At 52.4% G+C, this 22,689-nt stretch overlaps 1 protein-coding gene across 6 annotated transcripts in view; it reads left to right on the top strand.

Moving 5' to 3' along the window:
• The window catches only part of LOC119972690 (collagen alpha-1(XV) chain-like), a 521,348-nt gene that overhangs the window by 162,439 nt on the left and 336,220 nt on the right, over positions 1-22,689 (top strand). For all 6 annotated transcript variants that reach the window (XM_038809807.1, XM_038809806.1, XM_038809803.1 and 3 more), the window contains 2 exons: positions 20,761-20,835; positions 20,942-21,040. In XM_038809807.1, coding sequence (XP_038665735.1) covers positions 20,761-20,835; positions 20,942-21,040 — 174 coding nt within the window. The remainder of the gene's footprint in view (positions 1-20,760; positions 20,836-20,941; positions 21,041-22,689) is intronic.

Genomic DNA, 22,689 nt, shown 5'->3' with positions numbered 1-22,689 from the left:
AAAACAATGGGATTCGGATAAAACTCCGATACTCTACCCAGAGAAAATCCGACAGCAATGTCTTGGGACTGAGATGATTAACCTCAAACAATCACAAGTAATTTGTTTGTGCGAGGTGTGACTCCAACCAGTGGAGAGTTTTATCCGAAACCCATTGTTTTGGCTTATTGTCATGAGTAGGCGATTTTCATTTCATTTCATATTTCAATCAGATTGCTTCTCATTCTTCAAAATTCCAGTGTGAATAATTGATGGAACCATCAATTCACCAGACACGTGTTTTCCGATATGAATATAGGCTTTAATCTACTTACTACAGAGCCAGCCTGTTACCCGTTGATGAACTCTCGGTGAACTGCAGGCTGACTCTGGACAAGGGTATTTATACAGCAGCACAAGGGGGAGGAGTCGTGGGCGGAGCCAAGGGTGGAGCCCTGTACAAGCTCCTGAGCATTCCCAGAGCAACTCCCCCTAGTGGTCGGATAACGCTACTGCGCTTACAAAGATACAGTGTGAATTACCATATTACATTCACCACAAAAATGTTCTCAATTTACTCTGCCATGCATCATAGGACAGCCCTCAAATTCCAGGAACCAATCTATTGAACCTTTTCTGTACCACCTCCAAAGCAAGTATATCCTCCCTTAAGTATGGAGCCCACATTTTCTCAGTTCTCCAGGTGTGGAATGGGAATGTTGCTGTTTGGACTAGTATTTTTGCACATCCCTAATTATCCATGAGAAGGCGGTGAACTCACTTCTTGAACTGTTGCAGTCCATGTGGTGTTGGTGCACCCATCGGGTGCTGAGAGGGAGAAAATTGCTGAATTTTCTGCAAATATACAGGGGGCGATTCTCCAATATGGAGCCCAAGTGTTTGCGCCGTCGTGAATGCCGTCGCATTTCACAACGGCGCAAACCGGCCCCAGGTACAACCGATTTTGGCCCCCACAGGGGGCCAGCACGGAGTTTCGCGGTTCACACCACTCCAACCTTCTTTCCCAGCGCCAAATGGGCGCCGCGCCAACCCGCACATGCGCAGTTGGGTCGCGCCAACTTGCGCATGCGCTGGGGACTTCTTTAGCGGTCGGCCCCGACTCAACATGGCGTTGGTGTTCAGGGGCCGGACATGCCAGAAAGTAGGCCCGGGGGGGGAAGAGGCCGGCCCGCCGATCAGTGGGCTCCGATCGCGGGCCAGACCCCATCGGAGCACCCCCCGGTTGAAGAAGCCCCCCCAACCCCCGACTGTTCGCGCAGAGTTCCCGCCGGCAGCGGCCAGGGGTGAACGGTGCCAGTGGGACTCTGTCGGATCCGCTCAGCCCGTCCATCTGGCCAGCACCGTGCCAAACGCGCCGGTGCAAATGGCGCCAATTCTCCACAACCCGGAGAATCGCGCGCCGGCGTCGGGGTGGCGCGGTTGCGGCGATTCTCTGGCCTGGCGCGGGGCTCGGAGAATAGACCCCACAAGGTTCTAAAGGAGTTTGATAGTGTTGAGACTGGAGGTTGTTTTCCTTGGCTGGGAATCTAGAACACAGGTCATTCTGAGATGAGGAGAAATTTCTCCTCTCAAAACATTGTATATCTGCGGAATCCTGTGCACTCCCAGGGGCTAGGCCGGCGCTGGAAGGGTTGGCGCGCCAAAAGGACGGCGCAAGTTAGCGCATGCGCAGAGCTGCTGCCGTGGTTCTGCACATGCACAGACTGTCTGGCATATTCTAGCGCATGCGCAGAGGGGTGTCTTCTCCGCGCCGGCCATGGCGGAACCCTATCGCGGGCCATGCCACCGTGGGGGCCCCCTGGGGCCGGATCCCCCCAAATTCCCCCCCCCCCTCTCCCCACCGAGGACCGCACGAGCAAGCCTGCCAGCCAGCTCCCGGCGTGTGGGACTATGTCCAATCCACGCCGGCTGAACTGGCCAGAAACCAACGGCCACTCGGCCCATCAGTGCCTGGAGAATTGCCAGGGAGGCCCCCTACCGGCGCGGCATGATCCCCGTCCCCGCCCGAAATCCGGTGCCGGAGAATACGGCAGCCGGTGGTGTAGCAGCGGGGCGGGATTCACGCCACACCCCCCCGGGGATTCCTGAACCCGGCGGTGGGTCGGAGAATCCCGCCCATGGTCTCTCCATTAATCAAGGGACATGAGGAATAAGGGTGGGAAGATGGAGTTTAGACAGAACATAGAACATAGAACAGTACAGCACAGAACAGGCCCTTCGCCCCTCAATGTTGTGCCGAGCAATGATCACCCTACTTAAACCCACGTAACCCGTATACCCGTAACCCAACAATCCCCCCATTAACCTTACACTACGGGCAATTTAGCATGGCCAATCCACCTAACCCGCACATCTTTGGACTGTGGGAGGAAACCGGAGCACCCGGAGGAAACCCACGCACACACGGGGAGGACGTGCAGACTCCACACAGACAGTGAACCAGCCGGGAATCGAACCTGGGACCCTGGAGCTGTGAAGCATTGATGCTAACCACCATGCTACCGTGAGGCCCCAAGGTGCCTCCCACCTAGAAGATCAACCATGGCTAGAAGATCAACCATGTTCCATGGCGTAACCCATTCCTACTCTTATTTCTTATGTTCTTGTGACATGGGGTTCAAATAGAAATCCTATTAAAATGAAGGAATGCAATTTCTTTAAAAGGTTTCAACAATACATTTGCCTCCTGAGAACAGATTTGTCACCTTCCTCGAACTAAAATTAAAAATGGAGGTAGATACATTTGAGTGAGGCGAGCTGGGTACTTGTTACAGATTTTTCCAATTTTAACTTCTCACTTGACATTTTGGTGGCTAGTATCAACGTCAATGAATCAGCAAAGCTATGCTGTGAGTACAACTCTACGGGTGGAATCAAATGGTCTCATTATGCCACTCTCGCGAAATGTGCGATACTCGGAATGCCTCACAAGATCTAACAAGACCTTGAACTGCTAGCCTAGCACCTTGGCACTGCCACCAATGCACGCTGGCAGAGTGCCTGGGCTGGCAGTGCCAAGTTGCTCAGGTGCCAGGTTGCCCGTGCCAGGGACCAGGCCCGGGGATGCCCTGCCCTTTTGGGGTGAGGGTGGGCTCGAGGACAATCTGAGAGGTATGTTGGGGCATTAGGAGGGTCCTGCAAAGTGATGCCCTTAATTATCATGTCTTTCCTCAGATAACACACTTAGCCCCTCTTCAAGGTGATCCTACAGTATTCCTAAAGAAGAAAGCATCCCGATCGGTGGCTGTGGTCCAATGGGATCCTGACCAGCAACATTTTGGGTATAGAGCTGTGACCGATGAGGAGTCTCCTGCTCATCCATGATCACTTTTCTATTTTCCCATGGCTTTTCCACTCAATGGACCAACAAGGAGAACCTCTGTAGAAATGTACCCTTATTGTTCCAACTAGACTGGTTTAGACAGTGGGAATTATGTTATGGCATTTGGCAAGAGAGAAGTAGGAAACATTGATCAAAATATCTTATGAATGAGAGAAAAAAGCAAATGTAAAATGTTAGAATTCAGTTAAAAATCTAGGAAGTTAAGTTTTTTTTTAAAATTTAGAATATCCAATTCATTTTTTCCAATTAAGGGGCAATTTTAACGTGGCCAATCCACCTAACCTGCACATCTTTGGGTTGTGGGGGTGAAACCCACGCAGACACAGGGAGAACGTGCAAACTCCTCACAGACAGTGACCCAGGGCCAGGAATCGAACCCGGGTCCTCAGCGCCGTAGGCAGCAATGCTAATCACTGTGCCACCGTGCCGCCCTAGGAAGTTAAGTTAAACTCCTGGACAAATTGGTAGGTTTGATTGATAAGTTTTGACTCGATAATTAGGGCCCAGAATTACCGCAAAGTTTATCACTAGGAAAGAAGGAGCCAGTGCTAATTGTGAACGCTGACATTGTTTCAAATCAGATCATAGAATCCCTACAGTGAAGAAAGGCCATTTGGCCCATCAAATCTGCGCCGACCCTTCGAAAGACCTCCTTACCTCGGCACAATCTCTCACCCTGTAGCCTCACCCTAAATGGCAATTTAGCATGGTCAATCCACCGAACCTGCACATCGTGAAATGAGGGAGTCTTAGTTTAGCCAAGGCATGTGAGGATAAGGTGATCCTTTGGGCTTAAGGGCAAGTTATATCACTGTGAACATACTTCTGAAGGTTTGCACCATTTTTCCAGGGTTTCTGAACATAGAACATAGAACGATACAGCGCAGTACAGGCCCTTCGGCCCTCGATGTTGCACCGACATGGGAAGTCCAAAAACTAAAGGCCATCTAACCTACACTATGCCATTATCATCCATATGCTTATCCAATGATGACCCATTACTTTTTTATTTATTCATGAGCTGTGAGCATCACTGTCAAGGTCAGCATTTATTGGCCATCCCTGAGAGATTCTCCTGTGGAAATTCCAGCCCAAAACTTTCAGATCAGATAGTAAACCCTTTCAGAAATGCAAAATATTTCTTGGCTCTATTTGAAGAGGAGAGTGGACTTCTCCCCATGGCCCTGGCCAACATTCTGACCCAACCAACAACACCATTAACCATCAAAAACATATGAACTGATCATTCACTTCATATAGATTTTGTGGGGTCTTGAAGATTAGTTGCTGTATGTATTTTAGACCATAAGACCATAAGACATAGGAGTGGAAGTAAGGCCATTCGGCCCATCGAGTCCACTCCGCCATTCAATCATGGCTGATGGGCATTTCAACTCCACCTACCAGCATTCTCCCCGTAGCCCTTAATTCCTCGCGACATCAAGAATTTATCTATCTCTGCCTTGAAGCATAAGACCATAAGACATAGGAGTGGAAGTAAGGCCATTCGGCCCATCGAGTCCACTGACAAACCTGTCAGGCATGTGAAGACAGCTTTGGAGGCAAAAGAGCAAGGTTGCTGAAATTTGCTTGTTGGGTCATCTACTGCTTCTGACCAATCTTGCTGGAGTTGGGATCAGACCAGCGCTGGTTCCCCAACCAGCAACAAATAATCAATTATTGGCAATTATCAGCAGATCATAGTTCATAAAATCCGTACAGTGCAAAAAGAGGCCATTCGGCTGACCCATCAAGTTTGCACTGACTCACACACACACAGACACGCACATACAGAACAACATTAAAATAAATTCCACAATCCCACCAGTGATGCGATAGAAATGAGGAGAGCTACAGAACAACAAACTCCTACCCCGACCCCTGCATCGCCTAGATCTTGGCACAATAGCTGTGGGATGGCCAATGTCGTAGTTGGATGATTCACCAGTTGCCTGTTAGGATCAATTCAGTGTCCACTTGGAGGACAAATCATTGACACTGCCAGGACTTTCCTGAAGGTCGACAGGGCCTAAATGAGGCCGAAGCCCAACAGGTGCCTGGATGCATGCAGCCTGGCATTTGCAGAACAGGGAATCACTGACAATTCTTTTAAATTTTTTTAATTACCCTCATTACCCTCACTAGGTTAATCCCAGAGCTGAAGGGGTTGGATTATGAGGAGAGGTTGAGTAGACTGGGACTGTACTCTTTGGAATTTAGAAGGATGAGGGGGGATCTTATAGAAACATATAAAGTTACGAAGGGAATAGATAGGATAGATGCGGGCAGGTTGTTTCCACTGGCGGGTGAAAGCAGAACATAGCTTCAAAATAAGGGGAAGTAGATTTAGGACTGAGTTTAGGAGCAACTTCTTCACCCAAAGGGTTGTGAATCTATGGAATTCCTTGCCCAGTGAAGCAGTTGAGGCTCCTTCATTGAATGTTTTTGAGATAAAGATAGATAGTTTTTTGAAGAATAAAAGGATTAAGGGTTATGGTGTTCGGGCCGGAAAGTGGAGCTGAGTCCACAAAAGATCAGCCATGATCTCATTGAATGGCGGAGCAGGCTCGAGGGGCCAGATGGCCTACTCCTGCTCCTAGTTCTTATGTTCTATTTTGGAGTGGCAGGCATCAGCCTGCTAAATCTCCAGTCACTGAGCTTCCTGTGGAGAGTCCACAGGCCCGCTTTATCCTTAATTAGCCAACAAACGTGGAGGGATTTGCTATTGTCCACTCCAGGAAGATCACACTGGTGGGTGGACCTCAGACACCACTGAGGTTGGGATCTGGAAATGGTTCTCGCCCGCATTTAAAAATAATTTGATTCTGACCTTGTCTCCGAAAGCAGACATTATGGCCCCTCACATCCTGACTGGAATTATATCACCCACCCCCTGGGGCTGTGCTGGTAGGCAGGGAGACTCTGTAAAATAGTGACCAACACCTACCTGGCCCCCGCCCATCCCTGCTGCGATTCGCCAGTGGTGGGGGAGGCGCCGGATACCTTATGCAGCTGTGGGCCAGTTGAGGCCCATCACTACTGGGATTATCCCCATAGTGAGGGAAGGTCAGCCCCAATCTGATTTATTTTCATGTGTACTGAGTTACAATGAAAAATATTATTGAGACAGATTGTTCCATACATGAAAGAAATGTAAGATATACATAAATACATGAAATGGCTGGGCCAGCAGAGATCTGACCCTATTTTAGGGCCCCTGTGTCTATCTTGATCCCCCCCCCCCCCCCCCCCCCCCAAACACAATACACTAGGTGAAATGCTCTGGCAGTTACCTTTTAGGTCCAGCTTCATTGCTGCATGTCCTCTAAATGAAATGAAAATCGCTTATTGTCACAAGTAGGCTTCAATGAAGTTACTGTGAAAAGCCCCTAGTCGCCAGATTCCGGCGCCTGTTCGGGGAGGCTGGTACTGGAATTGAACCGTGCTGCTGGCCTGCCTTGGTCTGCTTTCAAAGTCAGCTATTTGGCCCTGTGTGCTAAACCAACCCCATATGAGAACGATCTGCAGTTCCAGCAGTGGTCATCGCTCCTGGTGGCGCTGCTGAGACAAGCGATCAGCTGACTGATTTGCTGGCACATCTTGGTTGCAGATGGAGGCAAGCAGCCCACTGGTGGCCTGACAGTTCTTCAATGGCTCTCACAGCCAACCAAGTAGATTGAGCCAGGCTTGCACATGACCTTTACACTGAGGGTGCAGAGGCTCTGTCCTTAACATAAAATTCAACCTAGTAATTCAATGCAATTTGGAATCCTAAGAACATGATTGGCCACTTCCTGAATACAATTTGTCCTGATCAAAATGATTACTTGTAAAAAAAAATTCAGAATACCCAATTATTTTTTTCCAATTAAGGGACAATTTAGCCACCCAGTAAAAATTATTTTAGAACAGAGAAAAGTTGAAAACTACTAAGCTTCTTCACAGAAAGTACCATTTTAGTTTTACACTACAGTATGATCACTGTTTTCTGCCTGTTCCTGTGCTATTGGTTTGGCTGTTTGTTTGAAGTACTTGTCCAAACCTCTGACTTGGCCCAAATTTAGCTCAGCATTGGGTCTGGTTTGTCCATCTGTGCTCTGCAGGCAAGTGTTTCCGAGTCCTGTCATGGCTGTTGCTTGTGTTGGGTAAACATTAGTGAGGAGAGGTTTCTGTGGAAACTTGTTTAAGCAAGGGTGAACTCAGATTCCCTCAGACTGACGGCTTCATCCTCAACTTGTGGTTTCTTTAAAAGAGGAAGTGGCAGCTGTGCCTGGACAGATGTTTCACTAACATTGGCTGGGTCGATTGCTGGGAGCAGTGAAAGATTTGTACCAACTGAACTCAATGTAAAACGGTTCAGATAATGAGGAAGAATTTAGTGAAGAATCGTTTTTTTGGACCAGTGTAAGATGAACGGTTAATGCCAATTCAGTTTTACTCTTAACTCACAAGTTTCAATTTTCTTGATCAAGGATCTTCCATGGGTAGGAGACCTAGGCCTGTCTTGTCTGACTTCTTTGAAAAAGCTGTCTGATTAGTCCAACTTCTATTGCTCCTTCCCCATAGCCCTACCAGGAGGCCTTGTGGTGCAATCCCGACCTCTGGATCAGAAGTTCCAGGTTCCAGTCCAATGTCAGGACTTGTTGACAATGGAAGGAGCTGTCATAATATGGCTCAATGGGTTGATAATCCACCAATGTTCCCCAAAAGAGTAAAAATAAAAGTGTGGATGAGAAGATGTGCTCAAAAATGCCCTGTTTTAAGTTTTCCTTTTCCAGCATATGTCAAATTCCCTTTTGAAAATTATCACTGCACTTCCTTCCACCACTCATTCAGACAGTTCATTCTAGCTCAGAATAATTTGCTGTACAAAAATCATTCTCCTTATGTCATCGCTCGCTCTTTTACCAAGTAGGGCAGCATGGTGGCACAGTGGGTAGCACTGCTGCCTCACAGCGCCAGGGACACAGGTTCAAGTCTGGCCTTGAGTGACTGTGAAGTTTTCACTTTCTCCCCATGTCTCCATGGGTTTCCTCCGGGTGCTCTCGTTTCCTCATATGGCCCAAAGATGTCCAGGTTAGGTGGATTGGCCATGGTAAATTGTTCCTTAATGTGTCCAAAGATATGCAGGTTAGGGTGAGACTATGGGAGTTACGGGATAGGCCAGGGGAGTGGGCCTCGGTAAGGTACTCTTTCAGAGGGTTGGTGCAGACTCGAGGGGCCAAATGACCTCCTTCTGCACTGCAGGAATTCTATGGTATCTTGTGTGCCTTTGTTTGCTATTGATCTTTCTGCAAGTGGAAAGTGTTTGTCTGCATTGAGTCTATCTAAACTCCTAATCATCTATCCCTCTAATCCTCCTCTGCTCAAAGAGCCATCTCAGTTTCTCCAGCATCTCCAAAAACTGAAGTTCCTCAGAGAATCATTACTGTGCAGAAGAAGGCCATTTAACCCACCCTGTCCAGGCTGGCAGTCCTAAGGAGCATTTCACGCACTGCCTCTCCCCACCCCTCTCCCCACATACCTGCACATTCCTTCTTTTCAGATATTTAGAAATTGTGGGAAAATGTACATCACCAAAAGGGGCCACAGGCCACCCTGGTCATCGCTGATGCCAGCGGAAAAACAAGCCACCCAGCCTAATTCCATTTTCCAGCACTGCCTCCATAAAACTGGAGGTTATGAGACTTGAGGTGAATATCCAGACCCCTTATAAAAAAAATAAATTTGAAATGCCCAATTCCTTTTTATTCCAATTAAGGGGCAGTTGACGTGGCCAATCCACCTAACCTGCACATCTTTGGATTGTGGGAGTGAGACCCATGCAGACACGGGGAGAATGCCCAACCTCCACACAGACAGTGACCTGGGGCCGGGATCGAACCTGAGTCCTTAGTGCTAACCATTGCACCATAGTGCCACCCTCAGACCCCTTTGAAATGAGCTGAGGGTTTCTGTCTCTGCTAAGCTTTTGGATAATGAGTTCCAGGTATCATTCTTGTCTACACCCTTCATAGAGTCTAGTACTTGTGCAGAACTGGACACAATATTAAACTGAGACCTTGCCAGTGATTTACAGAGCCTGAGTATAGCATTCTTCCTCTCCAATGCAATGCCCCAATTTATGAAGTCCAGGATCTCTTTTTTAATGGCATGATCAGTTTGTCCTGTCACCTTCAAAGGTTTTTGGACATGAACACTCTCACCTCCTACTCCCTCCGACCCTAACTGTCTCTTTTCCTACCTCACCAATGAGCAAAATATTTACCAGTTTTCAAGAACGTGTTGGAATCTGTAGTGACATTATGAACCAGCTCCGATGAGCTAGATATGCAACATCACATCACATTCCCTAAAAAGAGACTCTCTTGTTTATAGCATAATAGCACAGTTACTGTATACAGAGCTAAACCTTTCTCCCGTGGCATAGGTACAATCATGGTCAGAAGGTGAAAATACAGTTTAATATGCACCTATCAGCCTTGTCTCACTCATCTTGGAATCAGATGGTTGTGTTCAAATCCAACTCCAGAAACTTTAGCTCAGAATCTTGGCAGCCACTTCACTACAGTGATTGAGGGAGTGTATGTTTGTTGGAGAGGCTGACTTTCAGATGAGGTCATAAACTGTCTACCTTCTCAGGCGGAAAAAACTGATTCATGGCACTATATGAGGAAGAATGAAGGGGTTCACCCTGTTGTAAAAACAGAAAATGTGTGAAAATTTGCTGTCTGGCAGCATCTGTGGAGAGAGAAACAGAGTTAATGGAAGGAATTCTACTGGCTCTTAGGCAACAGAATAATAATAATCCTTATTAATCTTTTCACAAGTAGGCTTATATTAACACTGTAATGAAGTTACTGTGAAAATCCCCTAGTCGCCACATTCCGGCGCCTGTTTGGGTACACTGAGGAAGAATTCAGAATGTCCAATTCACCTAACAAGCACATCTTCCGGGACTTATGGGAGGAAATCGGAGCACCCGGAGGAAACCCATGGAGACACAGGGAGAACGTGCAGACTCCGCACAGACAGTGACCCAAGCCGGGAATTGAACCCGGGTCCATGCTCGTCACCATACCAGGGAGAACTAATAATATAAAAGCAAACTACTGTGGATGTCAGAAATGTGAAATGAAAATAGAAAATGCTGGAAATATTTACTCGATCTGGTCAATTAGGCGTTTATTGCTGGTGCCACCATTCCAATTAAGTATGAAGGCCTACTACCTGCGAGAGCCACCAGCCCAATTAGTGGGCTCATAGCTTAGCATCACCATCGCTTGCAGTGGCCATTGCTGAGGCTGTAGTTGCACGTGGAGAGTGCCTCAAAGGACGGGATGACTGCGAAAAGAGGGAAGTGGGTTGTTGATCTTAGTGCCAGACAGGAAGCTCCAGGCAACCACAGAGTGGATAGTGAGGCACAGGCAAACCATTTCCACAGGGGTGTCCATCACCACCCAAAGATCCCCTCTGTTGGCCTTGGAGTACCCAAAAAGGACAGGGCTCACTCCTTACAGCCCCCTGGGAGGGTGCAAGGTTTTACTGAGCGGTCTCTCCATGCAACTTATGGGCACCCACCATGAGCTCTGATCCTTCCATCAGTCCCAACATGGACCAAATGCCAGCAAAGACAGGAAGTGGATCTCAATTGTTCACTTAAGTGCCTCCATTATGCTCCCAGCAGGGGACCAATCTGCCAAATTTCCTGCAGTTGACAGAATGGAAAGGCAACAGGAAAGTGTCGCGATGACCTCTTCGACATGTTCCTGCATCATTTTGTCAGTCTTCCTGCCTCACAAGATAGCACAGTGGTTAGCACTGTTGCTTCACAGCGCCAGGGACCTGGCTTCGATTCCCCTCAGTGTACACGAACAGGTGACGGAGTGTGGCGACTAGGGGCTTTTCACAGTAACGTCATTGCAGTGTTAATGTAAGCCTACTTGGGACAATAATAAAGATTATTATTATTATTATTTATTCCCCACTCAAGATCCTAAACAGACGATCTACTCATTGATTTAATTGTGGGGAGTTTCAATGCAATTTTGGCAGCCACATGTCCTACAGTACAACAAAGACTACACTTTAAAGCACATAGTTGATTCTGCATCTTGCTGCACCATGCTGAGGCCATGAAAGGTGTGATATATGTACATGTTGTGCAGGATTCTCCATTTTGTTTTCCCGCCAAAGCTGAATTGCACCTGATTTACGTTCATACTGGGAGTGCAAATCAGGAAGCAAATCCCAATCCTGAACCATGCAAATTTTAGCATGGTGAGGATTGCGAGGGATTCCCAAGGCATTCCCACTATCGGGCTGCCATTTTGGGCAGGCGGCCTGAAACCGAGCTGTGTAGTTAGGCCTCCCTCCAACACCCCCTCCACCCCACCCCCCGCAATGCAATTCAGACCCCCGTCCCTGAGATTTTCTGGGTCAAACCCCCCTTCCCACAGTACATGGGTAACTGAACTCCGCCCCAACACCACTCTCCATCAGAGACTCCCTAATTAGACCCTGCCAGAGACCCACTAATTAAAGAGACCTCCCCAGAGACCCACTAATTAAAGAGACCTCCCCAGAGACCCACTAATTAAAGAGACCTCCCCAGAGACCCACAAATTAAAGAGACCTCCCCAGAGACCCACTAATTAAAGAGACCTCCCCAGAGACCCACAAATTAAAGAGACCTCCCCAGAGACCCACTAATTAAAGAGACCCTCCCCAGAGACACCCCAGAAGAGAGATCCCTGTCTGGAAGCTGGAGAGAAGTGCAGGCCAAAGCAGTGAAAAGAAATCAGGGGCTGGATTCTCCACAGCTCCGCGGCGACATCGCGAAATATGATCGGCCGGAGAATCGGCTCTGACGCCGAAATCTGCTTTGAAGCCGGTTTCGCTCCAATTCCGATTCTCAGGACTCCCCAACACGCCGGTGTCGCGGTAATTGCCGGGAGGTCCGGAAAATCACATTAGGTGGCCCGACGACCGATTCTCTGGGGCCTGGGTGATTCTGAAGTCCAGACGGCGTGGTTCTAATCACCTATAAAAAATGGTGATGCCAGCGTGGTGGCTGATGCGGCAGCGGGAGGAGATAGGAGTTAGCGTGGGGGATCGCGTGCCCCCGTAATGGACACTGGCTCTGATGTCTGCGGGTGGTGGGGAGAGGGACAGGCCGAGCAGTCGGGCAGCCCCCGCCATGACAGAGCGGTGCCCATGAACACAGCAACATTACGGCAGCCATCTTGTTGGCCGCCCACCCTGCGCTCTGGGTGAATGCAGGGTTAACGGCCCTATGGGTGGGTGGCGCCCCCCCCCCTCCCTGGCCACTCCACTCAACCAGCGACACTCACCGGGGGACCACCCAGGGCCACACCGAAGCAGCCCCCAGTGGGGACAGTGCCATGAAACAGTGCCATGGCAGCAGGGACGGGCGCCAGGAGCGGGGGCACCAACGGGGCGAGAGTGGAGGGCATGTGTGGCTTGGGCGTGCGGTGTCAACCGAGGTGGCCATGTCGCCCATGGTATCTGGTTGTGCACAGGTCCATGCGCCATGTTAACATGTCCCCCTCATCTCCTGCAGATCATAATGCTTGGGAACCACCCAGCAATGTTGGCCGCCATGACAAGCATGCAGCCCTGTGGCAGGGTGAGTGCAGGCGGCTCAAAGAGGAGTGGGCCGCAGAGCGGCAGGTGGCAGCCGCTCAGGCTGGAGGGCGGCCCGCCCGACAGGCTGAGGAGGAGGAGGAGGAACAAGGCGAGGAGGAGGAGGTGGTGGTTGTGCCAAGGAGGCACCTGATGAGGCCCCATGTGTACCAGCACCGCATGACCTTTCAGGAACTCCCGGACCGGGCATGCAGGAGGAGACGGCGGATGAGCTGGGAAAGCGTCGCTCATATCTGCCATATGACGGCACACCTGGCACCGCGTGGGAGTGGGGGGGACACCCTTTCCCGGTGGCTGTCAAGGTGACGATCGCCCTGAACTTCTAAGCCACGGGGTCGTTCCAGTCGCTGAGTGGAGACCTGTCCAGCATCTCCCAGTCATCGGCGCACAGGTGCATCCGCGCCGTTACTGACCACCCCTTATGCCCTTGCGCCTGGGGAGCGGGCTTTGCTGCTGTCTCCGGGATGCCCCGGGTCCAGCAGGTCATCGATGATGTGCATGTCAACCGGCCGATAGCAGGCCGATGTTCACAAACAGGAAGCAATACCACTCCATGAACGTTCAGGTGGTCTGAAGATCCTCCACATCTGCGCCCAGTACCTGGGCAGTGTACATGACTTATTCATATTGGCACAATCATTCATCCCCGGTATGTTCGAGGGACCCCCCCCCCCCCCCCCCCCCCCCCGGCTGCGGGGCTGGTTGCTGGGTGACAGCGGTTACACGTTGCAGTCATGGCTGATGATACCTACACGGAGGCTACAGAGCGATGCGGAGAACCGCTACAATGATGCCCATTTATGTGACCAGGCGTGTGGTCAAGAGGTGTTTGGGGTGCTAAAGATGCGCTTCAGGTGCCTGGACAGCTATGGAGGGGCCCTCCAGCACGAGGCTAGGAGAGTCGGCCGCATCATTGTGATATGCTGCGATCTCCACAATATAGCCCAGCAGAGGGGCGATATGCTGGAGGAGGAGGAGCAGGAAGAGTAGGCCTCTCCAGACGAGGAGGATGAGGGGAAGATGGACAATGGGCGGGGCATGGATGCTGGCCATGCACAGGAGGCTGCATTACGACATCGGCAGGGCCAGCGAGCACGGGACGCTTTGATCGACGCACGTTTCAGCAACTAGGGGGGTGGTTGCTGTGCTGTGCTGTGCAGGGGCACGGACACCACAATACCGCACCCCCTCACCATCTGACACCCTCACCTGCCCCACCATACACACCCACCTGCCCCACCACCGAACACACCCACCTGCCCCACCACCGAACACACCCACCTGCCCCACCACCGAACACACCCACCTGCCCCACCACCGAACACACCCACCTGCCCCACCACCGAACACACCCACCTGCCCCACCACCGAACACACCCACCTGCCCCACCACCGAACACACCCACCTGCCCCACCATCAAACACACCCACTTGCCCCACCACCGAACACCCCACCTGCCCCACCACCAAACACACCCACCTGCCCCACCACTGAACACACCCACCTGCCCCACCACCGAACACACCCACCTGCCCCATCACCATACACACCCACCTGCCCCACCATCAAACACACCCACCTGCCCCACCACCGAACACACCCACCTGCCCCACCACCGAACACACCCACCTACCCCACCACCGAACACACCCACCTGCCCCACCACTGAACACACCCACCTGCCCCACCACCAAACACACCCACCTGCCCCACCACCGAACACACCCACCTGCCCCACCACCGAACACACCCACCTGCCCCACCACCGAACACACCCACCTGCCCCACCACTGAACACACCCACCTGCCCCACCACCGAACACACCCACCTGCCCCACCACCGAACACACCCACCTGCCCCACCATACACACCCACCTGCCCCACCACCGAACACACCCACCTACCCCACCACTGAACACACCCACCTGCCCCACCACCGAGCTCACCCACCTGCCCCACCATACACACCCACCTGCCCCACCACCGAACACACCCACCTACCCCACCACTGAACACACCCACCTGCCCCACCACCGAGCTCACCCACCTGCCCGACCACCGAACACACCCACCTGCCCCACCACCGAACACACCCACCTGCCCCACCACCGAACACACCCACCTGCCCCACCACCGAACACCCTCTCCTCCCCCACCACCGAACACATGCACCTCCCATACCGGCGACCCACCCGCATGCACACCACCCCTCCATTATATATCCAGCTGCGGCACAATGGGCTGGGGGCACTGGGTCACTACTGAAAGCGGGCCTGGTCCATGGGATGGAGGATGATGACAGCCCGCTCTGTGATGAGCTCCGAGCTCCAAATCGTTAGACAATGTCTGACTCATACCCACAGTAGCACCTTCTACTTAGGTGATCCCGCATGCGAGCTGGCTAGTCCATCACATAGCTGTGTCGAATCACGGGGGATGGGGTGATGGGGACATTCAGGTGGGGTGGGGTCTATGGCCTACCCACTGCGTCTCACTCGTCCACTACCCCCAACTCCCAGTGGCCGTCACTTACCGCCCCACCCGGCACCCATCAGACAGAGCACAGAGGCTCCTTTCAACAGTGTTAACATGTGTTTAATGTGCAGAGGTATATACATTCTGCCCCTACACCCAAACTGTGCCCTGCAGCCGTGCCAACTTAACTGGTATCTAACTATCTGGCCTAATGGGCCCTATCACTACTCCTAGGTGGTTCCCCAGACGGTACAGTAGGAGTGCAGGTGGATTTCTGTGAGCCCTGCCCTGCGACTAAGGTCCCCGTCGGCGCACATTTCCTGGGGCGGCCCGGACTGGATGGGCCTGGCTGCTCCTCAGGCATCCCGGCTGGCATAGTGCCACCCTTTTCTGCCCACTGTCCACCAAATGCACCAAGGACGGGGGGGAGGGGGGAGGCGGGGTGTCCGAGATGCTGTGGTGTTCCGGCATCTCCTCTGCAGGAGTCACCGGCACGGGACCTGGCACCTCCTCCTCGTTCAGGATGCCCGATGGCCCCCGGGTTTCTCCATGGGGCGGGGGTACAAGCGGGGCCAATTCCCGAGGCCACCCCCCGACACTTGCCGCTGCCAGTCCTGGATGCCCGTTCTGGTATTGACCAGGGTCTGAACGTTAGCGGCCATGGAGCACAGAGAGTGGTCCACCCTATCTGTGTCTGTGTGACGCTGGCCAGCTCCTGGGCAATGCCGCCGATGCTCTCAGCCATTGCCTGCTGAGACTGGGCCACGCTGAGGAGCACCGCTGCAATCTGCAGCTGGGTCTGGCACATGGCTGCCTGTGAGTGGGCAGCCCTGTCCAGGGTCACAGCCCCCACCTGCACAGAATGCCCAGGCCTTGCATGACCTGGCCCATGACCGACACCGTGGCTCCCCATGCCTCCACCGCGGATACCACCCGTGCAGTGCGGTTTCAGCCTGGGTGGCACACATGACCGGCACCACTCCCTGCTTCTTCCTGCAGGCTGTTGGACTCCTCCACCTGCGTCTGCAGGCGCTGGAAGCCGGCCACCACCCCCTTCTCTGGTCCCTGGATCTCTGATTGCACCTGAACTATGGATGGAAGTGGATATTCCAGGAACCTGGGACCCGTCTGGGCAGCAGCTGGCAGCTGGAGCCGGGCTGCCCTCCGACTGTCCGGCCTCTCGGCTGCTCCTACCTCCACCTGCTGTACCGGATCGGCTGTGTCTCAGAAGCCTCCTCACTAAAGAGCCCAACCGAGGTGATAGTCTCTGTCATCATCGAACCCGAAGTCCGGGGTCTCCTGTGTAGTGTTAGAACATACAGTGCAGAAGGAGGCCATTTCGCCCATCGAGTCTGCACCAACCCACTTAAGCCCTCATTTCTACCCTATCTCCGTAACCCAATAACCCTCCTAACCTTTTTGAACACTAAGGGCAATTTATCATGACCAATCCACCTAACCTGCAAGTCTTTGGACTGTTGGAGGAAACCGGAGCACCTGGAGGAAACCCACGCAGACACGGGGAGAACGCGCAGACTCCGCACAGACAGTGGCCCAGTGGGGAATCGAACCTGGTGCTCTGAAGCCACAGTGCTAACCACTGTGCTACCGTGCTGTCCATGGTACCATGCTATCGTGTTGTGCTGTGTGATGGTCCCCTGTGTCGTGGTTTCCCCTGTGTCTGTCCCCTGATTTTCTGTCCCCTATGTCATAGTTTGCTGGCTCGTCTCGGACGGAGGACTGTTGTTACGGCTGCCCTCCCCGTTGGTGCTTGGGACCCAGGGGGGTGGGGGGGCACCGGTCCTGGCACTGGCTGGGGGCGGGGGGTGCTGGATGGGCCTGGACTATCGCCGGCTGGTCCTGCAAGACACAAAACAGCATGTATGGTTCGACAGACGGATGGGGTTGAGGTGTGCGGTGGTGAGGGTGTGTGGTGAGGAGGATGGGGGGTGGGGTGAGGGGGTTTGGGTAAGGGCTTGGGGGTGAGGTGAAGGGGTTTGGGAAAGGGGTTGTGGTGGGGTGAAGGGGTTGGGGGGTGAGTGAGGGGGGTGGGGGTGGGCACACATGTATTGTGAGGGGCAGCATACAGGCAGGGGGTTCTCACTTGGTGGCGTGCCTCCGACCTCCGTATCGGCGACCTCCCACTCCTCTGGTCTGCCAACGATGTCCAGTGCTCTCTGCTCGGGCACGGTGATGGGCCGCAGTTCTAGTGGTCCTCCTCTGGTCTTCTCCTACCCCGGCGGTTATGCGCAGACTTCTCCTGGGGTGGGGGGGGAGGGTGGGGCAGGCAAACACAAACAGCAACAGTGTCAGATGGTCCGACGCATGCAGCCCAGGGTTTGGGTCTCTGATGGCATTAGTGCACAGGGCACCCGGCCATTGCGGCTGGCATGGGTGGGTGCAGGCATGTGGGTCAGGGTGGGGGTGGGACCGTCCCCCTGGGGGGGGGGGGGGCAGGTCACGTGTGTGGGGGGGGGGAGGTCACGTGTGTGGGGAGGTAGGAGTATCGGGGCACAGTGCTGGGTACTCACCCTGGCTGCCATGAGGAGGTTGTGCAGCTTCTTTCAGCACTGATCTGCAGATCTTGCCACCGCCCCGACGGCACTGCCAGCCTTGGCCACCTCCGCCCACGCACGCCGAACAATGGCGCCTCATCCTGCGTCCCTCAACACAAGTCTCCTCTCCTCCACGGCGTCCAGGAGGGTTTCCAACTCGCCGTCCCTAAACCGCGGGGCTGCTCTTCTGGCGGCCATCTTGCCTGTGACGCTGAGTGACGGGAGAATATTTATGAGTAGCTGCGGTGCCGTGCCAATGATGCAATCGGCAGCCGTTCCCTCGGGCACTTGCGGCCGTGCTAGTCCCTTGTGGGCCGTTGAGTAGCTCCACTGGGGGCCCGATGACGCCGTCGTGAAACTCCACCGTTTTCAGGACTGCGTCCTTCACCCCGTTTTTGGGAGAATCCAGCCTCAGGGCCTTAAAACTCACCAGGGCTGCAATTGACAGCTCACACACACAGCAAGGGCTGGATTCTCCGGGCGGGATTCTCTCAGCCCGGGGCCGGGCCGGAGAATCCACGCCACCGGCGGGAATCGTGTCACGCCGCCCCGATGCCATTGGCACCGACGTGCTTGGCGCAGTGCCGGTAAGCGGCCCTCCTGCCGATTCTCGGCCTGGGATGAGCCGAGCGGCCATCGTAAAAAACCCGAGTACTGCCGGCGCCGTTCACACCTCCTCTCAGCCGGCAGGACCTCGGCCTGTCGGGAGGGGCAGGGGGGTCTGGCCCCGGTGGGGGCCTCCGATGTGGCCTGACCTGCGAACAGGGCCCACCGATCGGCGGGCCAGCCTCTCGGCTGGGGGGCCTCCTTTCTTCCGCACAAGTCCCTGTAGCCATGTTACGTCGGGGCCGTCGCGGAGAAAGAAGGCATTGCGCACGCGTGCGTTGCTGCCGGTGCCACTGCGCAGGCGTGGACCACGCTGTGCCCAGTTCATGCTAGGATCAGCAGCTGGAGTGGCGAGGGTCGCTCCAGTGCCGTGCTGGGTGTTTCTGGCGGCATCAACACAGACTCAAGATCACAGAATCCTGCTCTCTGTTTTTGGGACCATTACCCCGTGCCGTTGGGAGAACTGTGGTCTTTTACGCCAGGAAAACTGCCGTCAAAATTCCCTGTTTTGCTGGGGGCTAGCAGGCAGCTGCCATAGAGCTCGCAACTCTGGCTGCCAATACAGCCCCCCCCACACTTCCAGAGAATTGCAAAACCCGGCACTGGTCCCGATTTTGTGCGCCAACAGGGATTCTCCACCCTGTTGCCAAACGTGATTTTGGCTTCAGGAGGCGGAGAATCCAGCCCTAGCTGTCTGCATTGTTTCATTTAATAATAATAATAATCTTTATTGTCACAAGTAGGCTTGCATTAACCTGCAGTGAAGTTACTGCAAAAAGTCCCGAGTCGCCACATTGTCCAAATTACCTAACAGCACGTCTTTTGGGACTTGTGGGAGGAAACCGAAGCACCCGGAGGATATCCACATAGACACAGGGAGAACATGCAGACTCCGCACAGACAGTGACCAAAGCCAGGAATCGAACCTGGGACCCAGGCGCTCTGAAGCAACAGTGCTAACCACTGTGCTGCCATGCTGGCCTGTTCATTGCATGAGCGGCTTTGAAGTAGTCAGCTGTGAAAGTCACTGCAATGTTTATAAACATCAGCTTTAATTGACACCTGCTGGGCCACATCAAAGAGAGTTTTCTGTTAGTTTCTGTCTGGGCTGCTCTTTCCAGACAGGGATCTCGCGTCTGGGGGTATTCCATACAGGGGTTTCTCTTCTGGTAGAGGTCTTTTTAACTAGGAGGTCTCTGGGGTGGTCTCTTTAATTAGGGGGTTCGGGGGGGGTTCTTTAATTAGGTGGTCTGGGGGGTCTGTTCTTGCATTGTGGGGGGAAGGGTTGCTCTCCGATGAACTTTGGGGGCAATTCACTTCAAGTGTTATGCCCTTGTCCCACCGCCAGATCCACTGCATCGGAGCCACGCTTGTTGGGACCTGCACCAATTCTGGGCCAAGTGACTCCTGACCCAGAGGACTGGAGAATCATGAGGGCCCGGAGAATATTGTGCCTGGCCCGTTAATAGAATACAAATGGGTGGTAATGACCCATTTGCATCCTCCTGCTGGCGCGGGGCACGAACCTTGATCCCAAGGCCAGTGATGGACCAGAGCATCGGAACGATATCGGCATAGGTCCCATTTTCTGCCTGACGCTGGATTCTCTGGCACTCATCAATGGTAGTGGATTTCCCGATGCGGTGGGAACATAGAATCCTACCTCCAGCGTGCGGCCACGGAACACATGGCAGGGGGACTGGGGAATCCAGCCCAGTATTCTGGTCTCTGATTCAGAAAGTGCAAGATTCAAATGCTACTCCGGACAGTCTTGCCGAGTGAATACTGGAGTTCTAGCTCTGATTACTAGGTCATATCTGGTGGGGATGGGAGATTCCCCTCACCATGCCACCACACCCCAGCTCACTGTATCGGTTGTGAGAATGGAGAAAAACCCTTCAACTGTATTGGACTAACTAGTGTGCCAGCTGGGGGTATAACTGGTATCATGATGATTGCCATCATGGAACGATGTTCACATCAGTCTGTGAATCTTTCATGCTAGTCTCCAAGGGAAGAGGGTGAAGATATGCAAACAGCAGGTACAGAATCATTCATGCCAGTACTCAGTTTAACGCTGTTGAAATCTTTAATCTTATTTCATGTTTTCCAGGGGTCCATCCAAGAACTGACGATTAAATCAGACCCACGTGCCAGCGAAGAGCAATGTTATGATGTTGAACCTGATGTGAGTAAACTTTCCATTTCTTTGTGTCCCCCTCAAGGCTGATCTAATGCTTTTTTCATTTGATCTAACACATTTTTATTTTCCAATATTGATTGCTTTTCCACAGGGATCTTCTGGAGACGCTAGCGGCGATGGCAGTGGCCAGTATATTCCACAGGAGCAGGGAGGCATCAAACCCCAAATTCAGCATATCACACCGAGCCCTGTGAGTGACAATAGAAGATTACTGTTCTGTTGTGGAGTTTCATTTCGATTTCTTTAAATTTATCTTTGGCCTTTGTGGCTCAAACTATTCTTACAGTTAAGCCCCCAGCTTGCTGACACATCCCAGTTAATTAGGGTGGAGTAGGGCTGTGTCGTGATTTTGTTCCTGAATAATAAGGATGGCAGGTTTCCTTCTCCAAAGGATGTTAATGAACCATTTGGCTTTTTATCACAATTCTGACAGCTGCATTGTACCAATACCAGTTTCCCCCCCAATCTTCAAATTGCAGTGCCCATCTGTTAGATAGTTAGACCTCAAGTGGACATGCTGAGATTGACCAACCTCAACTTTTACTGTGCCGGCCGAGAACCAGCCACATTTTGACTGACAATTTGGTCTCAACTTCTGCCTGGTAAATTATTGTGCAACTCTTATTGAATTCAGTACTGAGGGAGTACTGCACTGTTGGAGGTGCTGTCTTTTGAATGAAATGTTAAGCTGGGGCACTGACCACTCTCTCGGGTAAAAGATTCCATGACACCATTCAAAGAGGAGAAAGGGTTCTCCTGATGTTCTAGCCAATATTTCATCCCTGAACCAACTTTTGTTGTCCAATTAAGGGGAAATTTAGTGTGGCCAATCCACCTACCCTGCACATCTTTGGGTTGTGGGGGTGAGACCCATGCAGACACAGGGAGAATGTGCAAACTCCACAGTGACCCTGGGCCGGGATCGAACTGGGTCCTCAGTGCTGTGAAGCAGCAGTGCTAACCACTGCACCACGTGCCACCCCATCTCTCAACCAACCTAATTGAAGTACAATCACCTGCTCATTATCACATTGCTGTTTGTGGGACCTTGCTGTGCACAAATTGACTGTTGCATTTCCTGCATTTCCACAGTAGTCACACTCCAAAAATGCAGCCTCAGTTATGGAGCAGCTTGGGATATCCTTAGATTGCAAAAGGTGCTTTGCCAATGAAAATAAATCTGGTGTGGTTTCAAACACTGTATATAAAGGGTTAAAATAAAACAAAGTGTTGGAAATACTCACCAGGCAGGGCAGTATCTGTTGAGGCTGAAACAGAGTGAATGAGCGACATTCTCCACCTCATGCCGCCGGTAGGGGAGTTACTGATGAAGCGGAGAATCTAACATTATGAAGGAAAGCACGCCGATCCATTTCTGATGCTCCGGCCCCCCACAAGCGGCAGGTTAGAAGTTCATGTCCTGCGCCGGTAGGAGGCTGCACATAGGCCAACCTCCAACACAATGCAAGACCTGCCCACCCCCACCAGACCCTCCTGCCCTCCCTCAGAGAACCCCTAGATAAGAGAACCTCCCAGAGACCCCCTAAATAAGGAACACCCCCAGAGAGCCCCAAAATAAGAAACTTCCGAGACCCCCTAAATAAGGAACTGCATGAGACCGCCTAAATACACCCAACCACAGGGACCCCCTAAATAAAGAGACCCCCACAGAGACCTCCTCAATAATGAGAGCCCCCCCCCCCCAAAAAAACGACCCTGCCAGGAAGTCCCCCAGAAGAAATACCCTGTCTGGAAGCTAAGGTGCAGTCCAGACTGAGGCAATGAAAACAATTACTACTTTAACAGTCGCCTGTGCAATACACCAGCTGGTTCAGACAC

This window comes from Scyliorhinus canicula, chromosome 10 (genome assembly GCF_902713615.1).
Source record: "Scyliorhinus canicula chromosome 10, sScyCan1.1, whole genome shotgun sequence".
Taxonomy (NCBI): domain Eukaryota; kingdom Metazoa; phylum Chordata; class Chondrichthyes; order Carcharhiniformes; family Scyliorhinidae; genus Scyliorhinus; species Scyliorhinus canicula.
Note: the sequence above shows the minus strand (reverse complement) of the source record. Positions and strands in the feature narration are given on the sequence as shown.